A 15,711-nucleotide genomic window follows, 5' to 3' on the forward strand; every position below is an offset into this window, starting at 1 on the left:
AAAATATAACCTGGAAGTCAGTATCAATATAACCAGGAAGTCAATATGAATCAAGTTTCCACTTTTGTTTCCAAAGTCAATTGATTTGAAAAATCCTGGTTTGTTAATTCCAAATTTAAAATATGATTGGAGCCTGTTCTGTCATCTGTCTCCTCTCTCAGAGGGGCAGAACATCTTATTTATTTTTCTATAGAGCTATGTGCGGTTTAGCCTCTTTCTCCAAAATGATGATGTCTAGAGCAGGACGACTGCTAGCTATCACTCAGTTGATGACAAGTGTTATCTGTGCAACCGGAGGCCACATTATTTTGTCATATTAGTCCTTAGGAAGGTTCATACCATTTGCAGGTATTTGTATGGTGAGAACCTCTGTTTCAAGCACTTGGCCTGCTACTTTACATAAAGAGCAACATCAACTCCTCCAGTGTCCAAACCTAAATGGGTAACTGTAACATTGTTTTGTAGGCTAACCTTCCACTTCTCCAGAGGGAATTGCTGCACTGTGCTCGAGCAGCCAAGCAAACCCCTTCCCAGTACCTGGCCCAACATGAGCATATTCTGCTCAATACAAACTCGGCATCCCCAGCGGACTCTTCGGAGTTGCTAATGGAAGTAAATGGAAATGGAAAGAGGCATAGTCCAGACAGGTAAGAAGGTTCAAAGAGCTCAGACATCTGCCACTTGCGATATAGAAGTATCTCTGTGACATTGTCCTTATGCTTTCTTTGGAAAGTTTGTTCTATGTCCTGTCTTAAAGCTTGTGGCCATATGTTTAGAAACCCAGTACTTGCCTGAGAGGGACTCAGACCAACTATCCTGCACTCCTTTCTGTTACTTTTGCCAGGCAATAGGAAGGAGTAAGGAAGGAAAAATAGTGGGAAGAAAAAAAATGCTTAAAGCTTAATAAGAGTTGGGAATGAAGATCTGGGGATAAACCAAATGTTCCAGTGAGAGAATGGGTTTTATAAGATGGGAAAGGTGGAAATGAGTGTGTATTCAGAAGACATGCACTAAAACACATAGAGCAAAAATAGAGACAGAGATATCCAAGTGCCAGTGAGGAAAAATTTTGTTTATCAGGCCCAACGTGTTTTAGATAGGTACCTTTTTTTAGCTAAATTAAGGAAATGCCCATATCTACAAGATTCCGTGTTGTTTTGAGAACACAAAACTTTCTATGTATGCTTACATAGGGTTAGGGTTAGTCAGTATCACCTACTGCTGTGACAAGAGGATTTTTTCATCCATATAAACATAGGCCCATATATATTGTGAAACCAAAAAATCTGTTTTAGACTTTTAGAATTAAACTAAGCCATACAAGTACTTTTCACTGCGTTTGTATGTCAAACCATAAAGTATTTTAAGTGGTTTTAATTGATGGGCAAATGAGTGTAATTTAGTGTTTCACTTTTATTGTTGACAGCATGAATATGTATTAGTATTTTCCTGAGATTATAGATCTTTTTTTGGAGTTTTTGAAATACCAAAACAAGCAATACATTTTAATGGTTTATAAGGTTTTTGATACCTATAATATCAAAACTGGTATTTTTCTGTTTTGTTTTGTTTTTTACTCTAAGTCGTCGTAACCAAGTAGCAACTGAGTTGATAATTTTAACCTGTTTGTTGTATAACAGCCATCCCGTTGTTACAAGATATTTTGTTCTGTATTATGCTCTTGAAAAGGCTGTCTTATATTAGACGTTGGGGTTGATGCATGAGGTTTTTCATCACTGGCCCTTGGGACTTTTTTTCACTCCCTTTTTTAATCACATGTTTGGAAGGAATTGGGCAAAGAAGGGACAGCAAAAGAGGCTTTATAGTAATATTGGAGAAGCTTGCACTTTTTTTTTCAGGCAAGCCTCTAGAAAGGTTGTTTGATGGCAAGGGTTTTTGCTTGGTATTCCCCCCTGCACAGATTTAATGCTTTTGATCTTTGCATGGGTGATAATGAAGAGGCTATTCAGGTGATTCTAGGGAAAAAAAGTGCTGGCAGTCAGCAAATGCTATTCTGTGGGAACCGAATTTCAGCAGCAGAGTGAAGTCAATTCTGTAAGATGAAACAAAACTGTACTTCATAATTTACCACCCTCCTGATTACAGCAAGAAAGTACATAAAAATGAAGTACTTGGGCTTTGCGTTGGTTTTACATACCTTAAGAATGATTGAAAATGCTGAACACACTTGACTCTTATTGTCTGTATGCTATCATGATACTGCTAGAGCAGTGTTTTTCAAACATGGCCATTTAAATTTGGGGACTTCAACTCCCAGAATTCCCCAACCAGCATGCTGGCTGGGGAATTCTGGGAGTTGAAGTCCCCACATCTTAAAGTGGCCAAGTTTGAAAAACACTGTACTAGAGCGCCCAAATAAATAAAGCTGTATTTGTAGCAGGACTTTTCGTGTATGTCATCGATATGTTGGAACCTGTTTTCTTTCCTCTTTTCCTGATCTCATGCCTTGTTATTCGTTTTCTTGCTTGTGTCATAGGCAATATATGAACCTCTCTGAATGGATAGAATAATTTAATAATTCCCTGAATGCTAATGGACATCTTTCTTTCTTGCCTTGCTTACAGAAGGGAAGAAAATAACTTTGACAGAGAGCCGATCCCATCAGAGCCTCCTGCCAAAAGGGTTTGCACCATTAGTCCAGCACCTCGGCACAGTCCATCCCTTATGTTGCCTGTCATAAACCCAGCTGGGCAATTTCATCCTACACCTCCTCCACTCCAGCATTATACCCTAGAAGACATTGCAACATCCCATTTGTATAGAGATCCAAGCAAGATGTTGGAACACAGGGATTTGCGAGAAAGACATAGTATAGGTAATGAGGCAATGTCCTGTGAGACAGCTGTGCCTGTATTTTCAAATGCATTTCCTACTCTAATACAAATTTGACACATTTGAGCAGAGGCTGAGCAGGGTAAAGAACTCAACATTGTATGGTACTTTCTGTTATTTCATAGCAAAATTTTATGTTCTTTCTCATTTGCTGACTACTTTTACTGGTCTTATAGATGCCTGAAGCTTTGTAAATCCAATATGTATTTATATATTGTAAATATCAATATGTGCTGATAGAAATAATTACTTCCACCCCTTCCTCCCTTTTTTGTATCACACTGTCAGTCTTCTATAGTATACAATTTTCAGATTATAGTGTTTTCTTACTTTTCATAACAGGATTAAATGGAGGCTACCAGGATGAACTAGTGGATCATCGCCTAACAGAGAGGGAATGGGCTGATGAATGGAAGCATCTTGATCACGTAAGAGCCTGGGATGAAAAAAGCAGTGTAAAAATATGGCTCTCCTGCTCCTCTTCTAAGCATGGACTTCATAATATATTCTGTTAAACTGCAATTATGTACATGGGAAGCAATATTATAACAACTCAGGGTGTTTGTCTGTGTAGCTTGATAATTTCTGGCAGCAGCTCTTCAACATCTTGGGCAGAGGTTCAGCTTACAACTTTCTATTTGACCCTTTCATTTGGAGAATCCAGGAGTTAAATCTGGAGTTTTGGCATACAAAGCATGTGCGTTATCACTGAGTTGTGGCAGTATGTGTATGCACACAGCCAAATACATGTCTGTATGAGTAGGTGATTGTTTAGTCTAGAGAGGATTTAACTTAGTAGTAGAGCATGTGCTGGGGATACACATGGTTCCAAATTTGACTCCTAGCATGCTATGTAGCTGTGCAGGGAGAAAACACATTCACATGCCTTCCTGAAACCTTGGAAGGGCCACTCCCAGTTAAGTAGATAGTAGTGGATTTGATGAATAATTTGTTTGGCTTGGTTCTAAAGATGCTTCATGTATGTGATTTTCTTTGCCAAGTTTGCTTACTGTTTTCTACAGGGAATGGTGTTACATAGAGGGCAACAACTTCAAACATGGTTGGAGCAAGACACTTGATTTCACTGTTGAATTTGGGAAAAGTTGTAAGGGAAATGAGCCTAAGAGATAAAATAGACAATATTTTGCCCAGTAAACTATTTTTAAAATTGTTTCTTTAAACAGTTATTCTATTTTGGGTAAAAATTGTAAGCTCAGACTAAACTACCCTAGTGTTACTCAGATAATCTGTAGAAGCCTGGAGAGGTTTTGTGTTTATCTATATAGTAGGAACATGCAATGTCCCTACTATTCAGCACATGTAGCCTTCATGCAAAAACAGACACCTAGTGCTAAAAGAATATACATCTAATCAGTATCCATGTGAAGCTTTCACCTGCTTCTGTAGTTTTTGAGTTCAAAGGCTGCATGCTAGAATTCCTAGATCAGTGTTTCTTAAAATGTGGTCCTGGAACCCCTGGGGGTCCCCCAAGACCCTCTCAGTGGTCTGCAAAATCAAAATTATATGCCATTTTATGTTGAAAAATAATACAATATTAAAATCCCATCAAACAATCATAAGAAGCAGTAGTGGCAGCAAATGCATCAATTTTAATTTTTAATAGGGTAAATATCAGTAAATATAACCCATACAAACAAAAGCTCTTTTGGAGTCCTCCACAATTTTTAATAATTGGGAAGGAGTCCTGAGAGAAACAAGTTTAAGAAGCACTGTCCTAGATATTACCATGCCTATATTTTGAAGGCACCTGCATACTGTACATCTATTTTATAGACAAGATCCTCATTTTTAGCACTACTTATTTTTATACAAATTGTAAACTAATTATTGGGAAAGAAATAGCTCATCAGGTATTTCAGAATCTGTTTCTGTGGGATAGATTTGTTACAGAAAAGTGTAAGAAAAACTCTTACATAGGCAACTATGCAGGAAAACTGTACCTACTGTCCTTTGTGAAGCCTATATGTTTCAAAACAAGCTATACTTTTCCCTCTTGAAGGCGCTGAATTGCATTATGGAAATGGTAGAAAAGACCAGGCGTTCCATGGCTGTCCTCCGCCGTTGTCAAGAAGCTGATAGGGAAGAGCTCAATTACTGGAAAAGGCGATGCAGTGAGCCCACCGAGCCACGGAAAGGAGGGAACGATTTAACTGCGCGGCAGCATAGCCCGGGGAGCTCAGATTCAATCAGCAGCGGTATGCTCTGGGGCCCTGCATTTAAGGCAGTGGCTTTGTATTCTTATACTCTAGATTTTTGTCTGAAAATTGAATTTTGGACAACAAGAATGAGGAAAAAAATAATTTTCATTGCTTTACACTGCTCTGTCTGTAAACTTAAACGTACTTAAGGGGGTTAAAGAGTGCACTATTACCTTACCAATAAAAATGGTATTATAAAGTATCTTTGGGCCCCCTTTCTGGATTATATCTCTTAAGATTAAAGAGCAGAACTCAAGCTAATATTGTCACAAAACTTCATGCAAAAATAATGAATCAGTTGTGACTCTAAATTCCTTCAGCATTTTGAAGTAGAGTGAAATGCTCTGCACTCTCTTGCTATTGCTATTTCAGTAGCATTTTAAGCATAACAGTGTTTTGTAATCTTCCCCATTGATTTGCTCCACCTTGCTATGAATTAAATCATTAATGTTCTCATGATATTGATGCAAAGTTTGGCTTCAGTCTGACTTTCCCAAATGCAAATGCAAATTAGCCCGGGGGACTAAATCCACAACTGACATCTACAAAAATCTTCTGATACTTAAAGGTTTTCAAAGTGACTTGCACACACTCAGTGCTAGAGGGCTAATAATCTAAAAGACAAGATGCAGCAGGGGAGGGAAACAGGTAGCCTCAGAGGAAGTTGTAATGGGAAGCAGATCTCATCCATCAACCTTATTGGGAGACTGGCTTCATTGAATTCCTTCTCTCCTTGAATGGTTTCCAGCTGGTCATTTCTTTGGGTTGAGTATTTAGTTTAAGTATTGGTGCTGAACTTGCATGTTGCAGCCAGATTTTTTTTTTTGGTGGTGTGGGGGGAGAGAAGGGAAAGTGTGTTTTCTATTCCAAGCTACTTCTTGGCTTAGATTCAGAGTAAATTTTGCAATGATAGAAATGAAAATCCTATTATTTTTCCTGCATGTTTGTAATGGTACTTAATTTTGTTAGCTGCCTTGAATACTCCTCGGAGCAGAAAGGTAGGGTATACATTGAATAAATAAATAATTAACCAAGTTGGGCTTGCAGTATAATGTTTTGCATTGGGCTTGTGTTCAGGTTTCCAAACAATTAGCTACAACCATTTTCAAGATGCTCCATTCCATTTCCCCTGTGTTTCTGTCTCTCCACCCTGCCAGTACTTGATCATAATTTTGCTAGCATTGAGTTTGGTCAGTGCAGGCTTGGAGGTTTCTCTGAACATTTAAACATTTTGGCTGTGTAAAAATCCACACTCAGAAAATGAGTTTGCTATTAGTATACATGTTGAATGCATTCTGTATTGATGAATGGTAATCTAGAGGCCAGATTTTCTCTCAATAGCATCTGTGCAGTCCTTGAGCAGAATGCATAGGTTTGATTGAACTTTTAAAATGCTTTAAAATCCATTCCATTCTTTCTACAACACTGACAAGCCAAATGCCCCTTTTGATTGTCATAACCCTCATAGCATTTAGTAATGTATGTTGTTTCTGAATAAGTATCTTTTCTCCTATTTTGGCTAATAAGGATTGATTGGCGTTGAATTTAATATTTTGAGTTACAGACAAAAAGCTCCCCAACACTCTCTTTACTTTACACTATTTCTGAAGCTGGGACTTTCAAGCTTGTATTCTACCTTATTGTAGTGTAAGGAATCCCAGTGACAAGAAGCATGGGAGATAAATTAGTAGGTGAAGTATGCCTACATCTGGGTAAAACAAAAGCATTATTTTCATCTTAAAATTATGCAAATTGCACATCTAACTACCATGTTATTTTGGAGTGAGAATATAATCTGTATGAAGCATTGTGAATCTTTCATCTTTCATCTTTCATCTGACTCTTGAAAATATAGCTGTCTGAAGTTATTGGAAATACAAGGTACCATTAGCAAGGGTTAATATGTAGCCTGTGATGCTGCAGAATTTAAAGATGGAAATGAATTATGCTGTGCAATAAATTATGCAGGTCACTAAATTAAAAGTGGTCATTTATTATTTTGACATTGTTGAACATTCTTTAACTGCAGATATCTCTTGGTTTGGTTTTAGCAATTAACCCATCCTGCTCTCTTGCTACACAGATGTTGCATATACATTTTTTTTTTATTTTTTTTAGCTTGGCAGGGCTACATTTCCATGTTTAATACTGTTGCCATCATTCTTCCTCCTGCAGAATCTCAGCGGGAGTTCAGTAGCAGGCCAGGAACAGCTGGTTATGTCACAGAAGAGATATGGAAAAAGGCTGGTAAGTAAGGAACCCTGTCTCAGTAGATTGCTATGGGGTGTTATGGGAGATACTTTTGTTTAGAAACATCTGGAGGGTCACAGATTCTTATCACTGACCTAAAGAGAAAATACCTGGAGAGCCAAAGTAAATCAAAAACTCCAAGTAAGTGACTGAGGTGGACTTGAATTAGAATGAAACAGGCAAGTAGCTGCTCTGAGAAGCTGGTATGAGATCCAAGATCTACCCTAACATATTTAGACCAGAGATTATCTGGGCAACTCTTTTTCAGACGAGGCATAACAGAATTGTGAGGAAGCAAATAAAAAAGGAAGCAGTTTTGCCATGAAGTAAAATGGGGCAAAGGAGAGAGGGCAGACTGAAAATAATAATCACAGAATCCTATTATTTCTTGTTTTACATTAAAGGTGTAATTTTTCTAAAAAGATTTTTGCAAATTTGAAGTGTTTACAGCATTCTGTCAGGCAGTAAGGTGTCTAGCTATGGATAAGTGTTTAGTTAGGGAAACTTGGCTGTAAAATATATAATTAATAGCTTCACAGCTAATAAGATAAAAATGCAGACTAAAATGATATGATGTCTATGTGTGACTGGACTGCCCTTATCTTTTGGGAGAAGTAGCTCAAGGTATATGTAATAACAGCAAAGTCTTTAAATAAAACAAAGCTCAGTAGAAGTGAAGGTACACAGACCTACAAGTACCTCTGTCCTGGGCAGTGATGGTAAAATGAAAACTGTAACATTGATAATGTAGTTATGAACCCTGTAAGGGAAGGAGAACCAGGATATTGATGCCAAGAAGTAGTAGAAGCATAGAATTTCTACTTCGTAGAGTTTCAATTTCTACAAAGATTTTTGGATAGCTTTGGACAATTCAGCATGTTTCAGACAAGATTAATTTCCAAGCTTTTTGTAAGGCTAGGATGAAGTTTTATGCATTAATTCATTTATTTGTAACTATCTTCCCATTCCTACCCTTTCTGACAAGTGAACTGACTCCTTTCTTCTCCCAGTTCATGTTTTAGGCATTTGCTCTAACTAGTTTGGGATAAAAGCTCATGTATAAATGCTGTGTAGCTTGCAGATTTTGCAGCTCTGGGAAGATGCTAGCTAAGACCTTACCTGCATTGCCTGGTTGTCTTGTCATCAGAAGAGGCTGGCAGCTGTTCTTGCAGGATGATGTTGCCCTCTAGTCATCCCCCACTCTCGGTCAAAATGAACTCAGGGTGTCTTTTTCTGCTTCACTTCCAAAGTATACTTCCATGTCACCTTGAGTGTTCTGTTCATTTGGTATAGTATGCTTCCATCTGTTGCAGGTAAACCCAGCGGTTCATCGGCTACTTTGCAGAAGAAAGAATGAATTCCCCTTCAACTGAGTCAGCGCTTACCATTTTTAAAGCTGTCTTTTTACCATAAGTACTGTAAAACCACAATAATTCTATGATTATTTGGCTTGCAAACAGAACTGCAACTCAGTTCTCAGTAGAACTTTTTAATTGTTCCCTGAGCTTCCTACATTTCCTACCTGCCTTACAAAAAAATCTGCCCTGTTTTACTTGTTTTCCAGTAACCTGAGGTAAAAGGTTTTTGCTTCAGTTCCCAGATAGCCCAAATATTCTAAATAGCAGAATAAAGATTATCCTTAATTTCATGAGTACTTCAAGAGAAACTAAAATTATATGTAAACTTGGCCCTTTATTACACAAATGACTGGAAGTGTCTTCACAGATATACTTTACTTTCCATCATGAAGCTGTTTGATACAAACTTCGTTTTCTTTCAGAAGAAGCTGTGAATGAAGTGAAACGCCAGGCAATGTCTGAAGTCCAAAAAGCAGTAGCAGAAGCTGAGCAGAAGGCGTTTGAAATGATTGCTTCAGAAAGGGCTAGAATGGAACAGACCATTGCAGATGCAAAACGCCAGGCTACTGAAGATGCTTTCCTAGTGATTAATGAGCAAGAAGAATCTACAGAGGTGAGGAGCTAAGCTGAAATATCTGATGCTTTGGAGGATATAAGTAAACTCCTGGGCATCATCTTAAAGATGAAGTACCATTTTGTTGGTTTTTGGGGGGGTTGATTGGGTTTTTTTAGAATTCCATCACTCTTTTTTTGTTACAGATTAAACTCAGTTGTTTATTACCTTCTGTAGTCAAAGCAATGTTTTTGAAGTCTTCTCCCCAAGCGATTAATTCAGGTTAACTGCTATTGAGTTGGAGGAAGGAGAGAGCAACCTATAGTCCTTGAACCTTCCCCGGCTCACCCATTTTTGGGGGTGAGTATGATGACATGACTTCCTTCTGTTTTAGAGCAGAAAACACTGGGGAAAATATAATCAGGTTAGAATTTGAAAAGAACCTGAAAGCGCCTCCCAATATATTTAGGGGAAAACTTAAGTATCATCTATGTGCATGATGTAGCCCACTGATTGCAAAGTTCTCCCCTTGAAAATGTGGCTACCAGAGATCAAAAGTTGTATATTCTTTGTCTAACTCAGTGCTTCCCAAACCTAGGTAAATTACCCAAAATTGGGTAAAAGTGGTTTTTCTTTGGGTAATGACACACAAACCCATTACCCATCACAACTGGGACATTTAAATTGACTTAAGTAAAAAGGACTTTCTGATAAGTGGTTTTAGGTAATGAAGGAAAAAGTTTGGAAAGCACTGGTAACTTATAGCATATACTGTATCAGCCTTCTATCTTGCTGATCTACATTGCATGGGATAAGTTGCACATGAATCAATGTCAGCAATGACCTTGGAGAGATTCCCAGTTCTGCCAGGCATTGTCTAAAGATCTTCACAATGAAATGTTGGTTGCTGGTAAAATGCAGATGAATGAAAGTAAGATCTAGAGTGAAATGATGTGGCCTTGATGGATCAGTTCCAGGAAGGAGCTGTAGATGGAGTCCTGGATGAGATGGCCTAAGTAGAATGCCCTTTCTCCCTGCAAAACCTGATCCGTCCATGCCTACGTATTGATGGATATCTTTAAAAACTGTTGACGCTGGTTCCATCCAGCCACAACTTGGGTACAACCTCCCTTGATATCCCAAATGCAGAGACCTACAGTCCTATTTCTTTAGTCTGCAGATTCCATGCAAATAGGTTGAACCAGATTTCATTCACCTCCAGAAGAAAAGGCTAAATGAGCACAGGGGCATGTTTATACTGTGGGAGCCAAGGTTTGTAGCATGCCAAGCCAAGAAATTACAAACACCCCAAGCTGGCCATACCCAATCTAGAAGAGCTCTGAGATTAGAGAACCACAACCACTCAGCTAGCCTTAGTGCCCACTACAGTGGCTAGCCAGCACTTGATCTGGCCTGTAAAAATCCATTTTTTTGGTCATCTAGCTCCACAGACACAGGCTATTATTGATTTTGGAGTCAATTTGCAGAGGCTGACAAGATTTCCAGAAGTTCTGTCAGCCTTGTGTGCTTCTAGAAATAATTGATGGAAGACCTGCTATCTGGACCTGTGGCCTAGACTACTGATTCAGTAGTGTTAGAAAAGCTTGCAGAGCAACTAGAATTCTCCCTGGCCTCTGCCCCTCATTTCCCAGTAATTGAGTGTTCCATAGCTCCATCACCATGACCCTCAAAATCATTTGGTCAAAAGAAATAATATGTTTTAATATGCCCAAGTGTGAGAAGCATTTCCCATCTAATGATTTTTGAAGATCTAGCAACCAAAGTAGAGAATAAGAATGTGATCACCCTTCCAGATATGTATGCAGATGTTTTCACTGAACAGGATCAGCTGCCATCACATCATCCCTGTAGCTATCCTTTTGATCTGGTCCCTGGAACTAAAATCCCAGTGGGGCATATCCACTCACTTTCAGAATCTGACTTTGCAGGTTCTGCAAGGAGATTCATTCATCTTTCCACTTCATCCATAGCCATTACTGTATTTTTGTCCAGGCTTTGCAACAATTACCAGGTCTCAAACAGATCTCTATCTGAAATCAGTACCCTCTGCCCTTGATCTCAGAACTCTTGGAATGTCTGAGGAAGATCTGAATTATTACAAAACTCAATGAATGGAAAACTGTTTTTTGCACCTGCAAAATGGGACAGCTATTTTGAATATGCAGTAATGCCATTTGGGTTATGCAGTGCCTCATAGATTTCCAGGATATGGTTAATGACATGTTATGACCCAATTTGTCATACTTTACTTAGATAATATCCTGATTTATTCATCTTACACCATTTAAGAGTAGTTCTGCAACGTCTCAGAGCACATTTTCCAGCAAAAAAAAAAAAAAGTTACTTTGGTGCAAGATCTACTATTGCAAGAAATGCTGCTTGTTATCAGAAGCTGGCTATGCAATTGGCATCACAGAACAGCAACAGTTGGAGATACTTTGTCACAGCAGACTTCCCTCCCCATACTTACATGCCTTATATTAGTTTTCTGTCATGTATACAAAGATATAGCAGACGAACCTTCTTGCCTTGTATCTGCGCCCAGCTATTGGAGTATTCTGGGCTGGGCCTTTTGCTGTCTGTAGCTGTACATAACAAATGTGTCACATGTTGGGAAGATTACAGTCTCAAAGCCAGTTTAAGTAAATAGAATTCCAGCAGTTATTTCTTTGCACCCTGAATGATTCCATTCATTTACCATTGTTGAATTCCACCTGAAAAAGGAAAACCTGCTCTTCAAAAGCATGCTATTTGAGCCTGTTACATGGCTCACTGTTTAAGAGTTGCTAATTAAGTTATTGCTCTTATATTTGTGCCAAGAGAAGCCTTGTATGGATTGCTACGAACACGTTCATAGAATTGTAAATTCATAGATCTCTGAATGTATCCTATTATGATGGTTATGGCTGATGTAATTATAGCTAGGCTGCCATTTGATAGAATTTGGCAAGCTGTTCTATGTTACTGTGGATAACATTTGAATTTCATTATGAAAGGAGTTTTCTTACCAGCAGTATTGAAGCACTATCTCAGTAGCACCTCTCTAAAGGCCTTTTCCTGCTTGAAATAATAAACCAACTTCAAACTGTTTATTGGGCAGTATACTTAAAAGAGAAGTTTGTTCTTTATTTTTTCAGAGCTGCTGGAATTGTGGCCGCAAAGCCAGTGAGACATGCAGTGGATGTAACATTGCTCGTTATTGTGGCTCCTTCTGCCAGCACAAAGATTGGGAGAGACACCATCGAATCTGTGGGCAAGGCCTGCACAGCCAAGTTAAGCCAGTGTCCTTATCCGCTGGTCGGTCTTCAGCAGCCACCCTCAACGTAGTTGATGGAATCACAAGTCCAGCTTTGGAAAAAACATCTGCAACCACTTCTCGATCCTCTACTCCAGCCTCTGTAACAGCAGTAGATGCAAACGCACTCTAAAAGGGAATACTGCATTCAATACATTTTTGTTATTTTTTTTTTTTACATTGGAAAACAGAAACCTCAATACATTATCAAAAATTTGTATTCCAGCACTTTGGCATTTAAGCTATTTGTTGAAGAGAGGGGTATTTTCCACATCATTACAATGACATCTTTAGAAATCTGTTAGCCCTTCCATCTTGGGATTTCAGAATGGTCTCCTTGGTTTCCTGGAATACAGAGGACTTTGTTTTAACTGAATTGTCTCAAAAGATACTCTATATTGTTATCATTTTAAACTTCTAACTAGGAGATTGTTCTCTCTTTTTATCATAAAGCAGAACTGCTTGGAAAGCCTTTTCTCTCAGTTTAATATTCCCATTTTTCCTCTGTATAATCCGAACAGTTGGGTTTCCACCACCACCATCCATTGCTCTTTGAGTACCTCTGGGCTTTTTACATATTGTGACAGAGTAAGTAAACCATTTTTAGAATCATTCTCAGGCAAAACTATGTAAATGTAACACAAGCAGTAGTCTGGTTGTTATTTTCACCCTTCCTCCTCTAGCATCTAAGACTTTTTTGTTCTCATTTTCATGTTTTCCATCATTCCTGAAATGGACATATGAGGGTGAGACAGAAAAATGCTATTCTTGGGTTGTAAAAGGAGGATCTAAAACTGCTTCATATAATGACTCATTGGCCTTTTCACATGACCAGTTTTGGTATCTTATGGATATAGAGCAGACTGTTTATGAATTGGTCTGTGGACCTAAATAGATTGAAATGTTCTGTCCAGAGATTTTTGCAAAACATCTTATTGGCTCTTTTCTCAAATCAGATTGGTTTATTTTGTTATTCCAACTCTGTCACATTCTCTCATCTTCTCTGCATCAATGTTATTGGCTTTACATATTTTGTTTTTAAGGTGAGTTGGTGAATAAATTAACTGGCACACATCACACATGATTCAAACAATTGAAAGTTGTAGCTTAGTCCAGGCTTTCATGATCTGGTGTCCTCCAGATACATTGATTTTCAGTTCTCATAAATTCCCAGACTAGATAGCCAGTGTCTTAAATGCCTGTGGGATTTATGGGACTTGAAGTCCAATACCTGTGGAGGGTGTTGTGTTGGAGAAGATAAGGCTATTAACTGAGAACATGTTGGTTAAATAAGGTTCAGGTCATACGTAATAACTTTCATGAACAGCCAGGGCTAATGAAATTCATTCTATTTTTCTGTAAGCAATGTATAGTTTTAAAATTGTTGACTCTAGCTAAGGATTTCATTTTATTTAACTAAGGAGTTAAATAAAGTATCATGGCATGTTTCCAAAACATTTCACTTAAAGTCTATAGGTTCCAAGGTTCCAAGATCTACCCACTGTGTTTTTACATTGTATCCAGTTCTTTTGCTGAATTTAAGAAGGTTTTTTTTTGTGATTTTCCATCTTAAACATACCAGATTGATCTTTATTGGTCATAAAGACCAGATCAAGGTTAGATAGTAGGCAGCTCCAACCCCAGATAGAAACTGAGTTTTGGTAGCTTTAAGATGCAAGTTCCTAGAAAGCTGGAGTTGAGGGAATGTGGGGATGGTTGAAAAGGGTTATCCTCTTGCAGTCCAAATCATTATCCGTAATAAACACAGCTGCTTTTTGCCAACACTAATAGCAAAAATCATTGGGAGATATATTTATGCATCTAGTTCAAATGTCAAAGGAGTGGCTTCATATAAAGGCTTTACTTTTGAAAGGTTATCAGAATTTATTCAGCTTCGTTGTTGTAAGAACAAATCCAGTACTTTGACTTCTAATCCTACTTGTGGTATACCACAAACATCTGTTTTGCCTTATTCAGATATGGTAGTGTGTCTTGCTGTTAAATTGAGAGAGTTAATAGAAAGTTCAGAGGAAAAAGGCATTTATATGTAAGTAAAGGCTTTATTCATATGATGCCAAAATCCCATGGTTTAGTGTTATGTCTGAACTAACTCATTGTAGCAAAATAGTTTTCAGGGTGTATTAGATATTCTAAAGTATTACTTGGTGCTGCTTTGATTTTTGCAGATTCCTGTGTTGCATATTTCCATTAATTCATGCACATTGCTTGGAGAAAAATACTTGATTTACACCTGGAACTCATCCTTTAGTGATGATTTACCAAAGAGGGATGTTTTAAATTCACACTGTTTAATAAGAATGAAAATCCAAGGTCATGATTTTACTCATGTGCATAGATACATTTTAGCATTCATTTTAAGAAAAGGTTTGTAGTACTCCAAGGAACTATCAAGTTTGATCTCTGAACTGTTCCCAAGTTTTTGCAGCGAATGTGAAGATACAAATTAAAGCTGTGGTGCTAACATTACTTGTTTCTAAACTGAATTGCCACCATTCTCTCCATAGAACGGAATGATACAAGATCAGCTCCAAAGAAAAGTATGAATGTTTGTGTGTGTGTCTGAGAGAGACTATATGTGAGAGAGAGAAAACATACATTGGCATTAAGATTATATGTAAATAGACAGTCTTCCATAATTTAACATGCAACTACAATGGCTTGCTGTGTATTAAGTGAAAAATACATTAATGTACATAGGTTACATATTATCAGTCATAATTTTAAAATGATTTTTGAAAATGGAAATGAAAGATGTGAAATGCTACTATGGGAATACTTTGTGGATTCTGTTTTCTATATATTTTTGTCATTTGATTCTATATTAGGAATTTTTGTTACCAATTTCATGTGCATAACTTATTTAATGTACTGTATAAAAGAACCCAAACTGTTACAGATGTATTTAGTTTGTTCTACTCACAGTAGTCAATAAAGACTATATTCACCTTATAATACCTTGTCTTACCTTGTTTTATATAATACAATTTCAGCTAAAGGCCGGGTTGACACATCATCATTATTTAGATTATATCCCACATTTTCTCTAGGAGATCAAGGTAAGTTACATGAGGATCTTCTTTTGTTTCATCCTCATAAATAAGGTAGACTGAGCAGAGGATGGTCTAAAGTCTCTCAGTCAGT

The 15,711-nt window shown here is 37.8% G+C and overlaps 1 protein-coding gene across 7 annotated transcripts in view; it reads left to right on the forward strand.

Annotated features, from left to right (window-relative positions):
- The window catches only part of CBFA2T2 (CBFA2/RUNX1 partner transcriptional co-repressor 2), a 94,423-nt gene extending 78,913 nt beyond the window's left edge, over nt 1-15,510 (forward strand). For 6 of the 7 annotated variants that reach the window (XM_007428794.4, XM_088153436.1, XM_088153431.1 and 3 more), the window contains 7 exons: nt 466-647; nt 2,586-2,836; nt 3,196-3,281; nt 4,874-5,069; nt 7,248-7,319; nt 9,103-9,293; nt 12,392-15,510. In XM_007428794.4, coding sequence (XP_007428856.1) covers nt 466-647; nt 2,586-2,836; nt 3,196-3,281; nt 4,874-5,069; nt 7,248-7,319; nt 9,103-9,293; nt 12,392-12,682 — 1,269 coding nt within the window. In that variant the 3' untranslated portion in view covers nt 12,683-15,510. The remainder of the gene's footprint in view (nt 1-465; nt 648-2,585; nt 2,837-3,195; nt 3,282-4,873; nt 5,070-7,247; nt 7,320-9,102; nt 9,294-12,391) is intronic. The other variant, XM_025167000.2, reaches the window with a different exon arrangement.
- The last annotated feature ends 201 nt before the right edge of the window (nt 15,511-15,711 follow it).

This window comes from Python bivittatus, unplaced genomic scaffold (assembly GCF_059951505.1).
Source record: "Python bivittatus isolate LINGU-HERP-01145 unplaced genomic scaffold, Pbiv_v1 ctg000700_np1212, whole genome shotgun sequence".
NCBI classification, from domain to species: Eukaryota; Metazoa; Chordata; class Lepidosauria; order Squamata; family Pythonidae; genus Python; species Python bivittatus.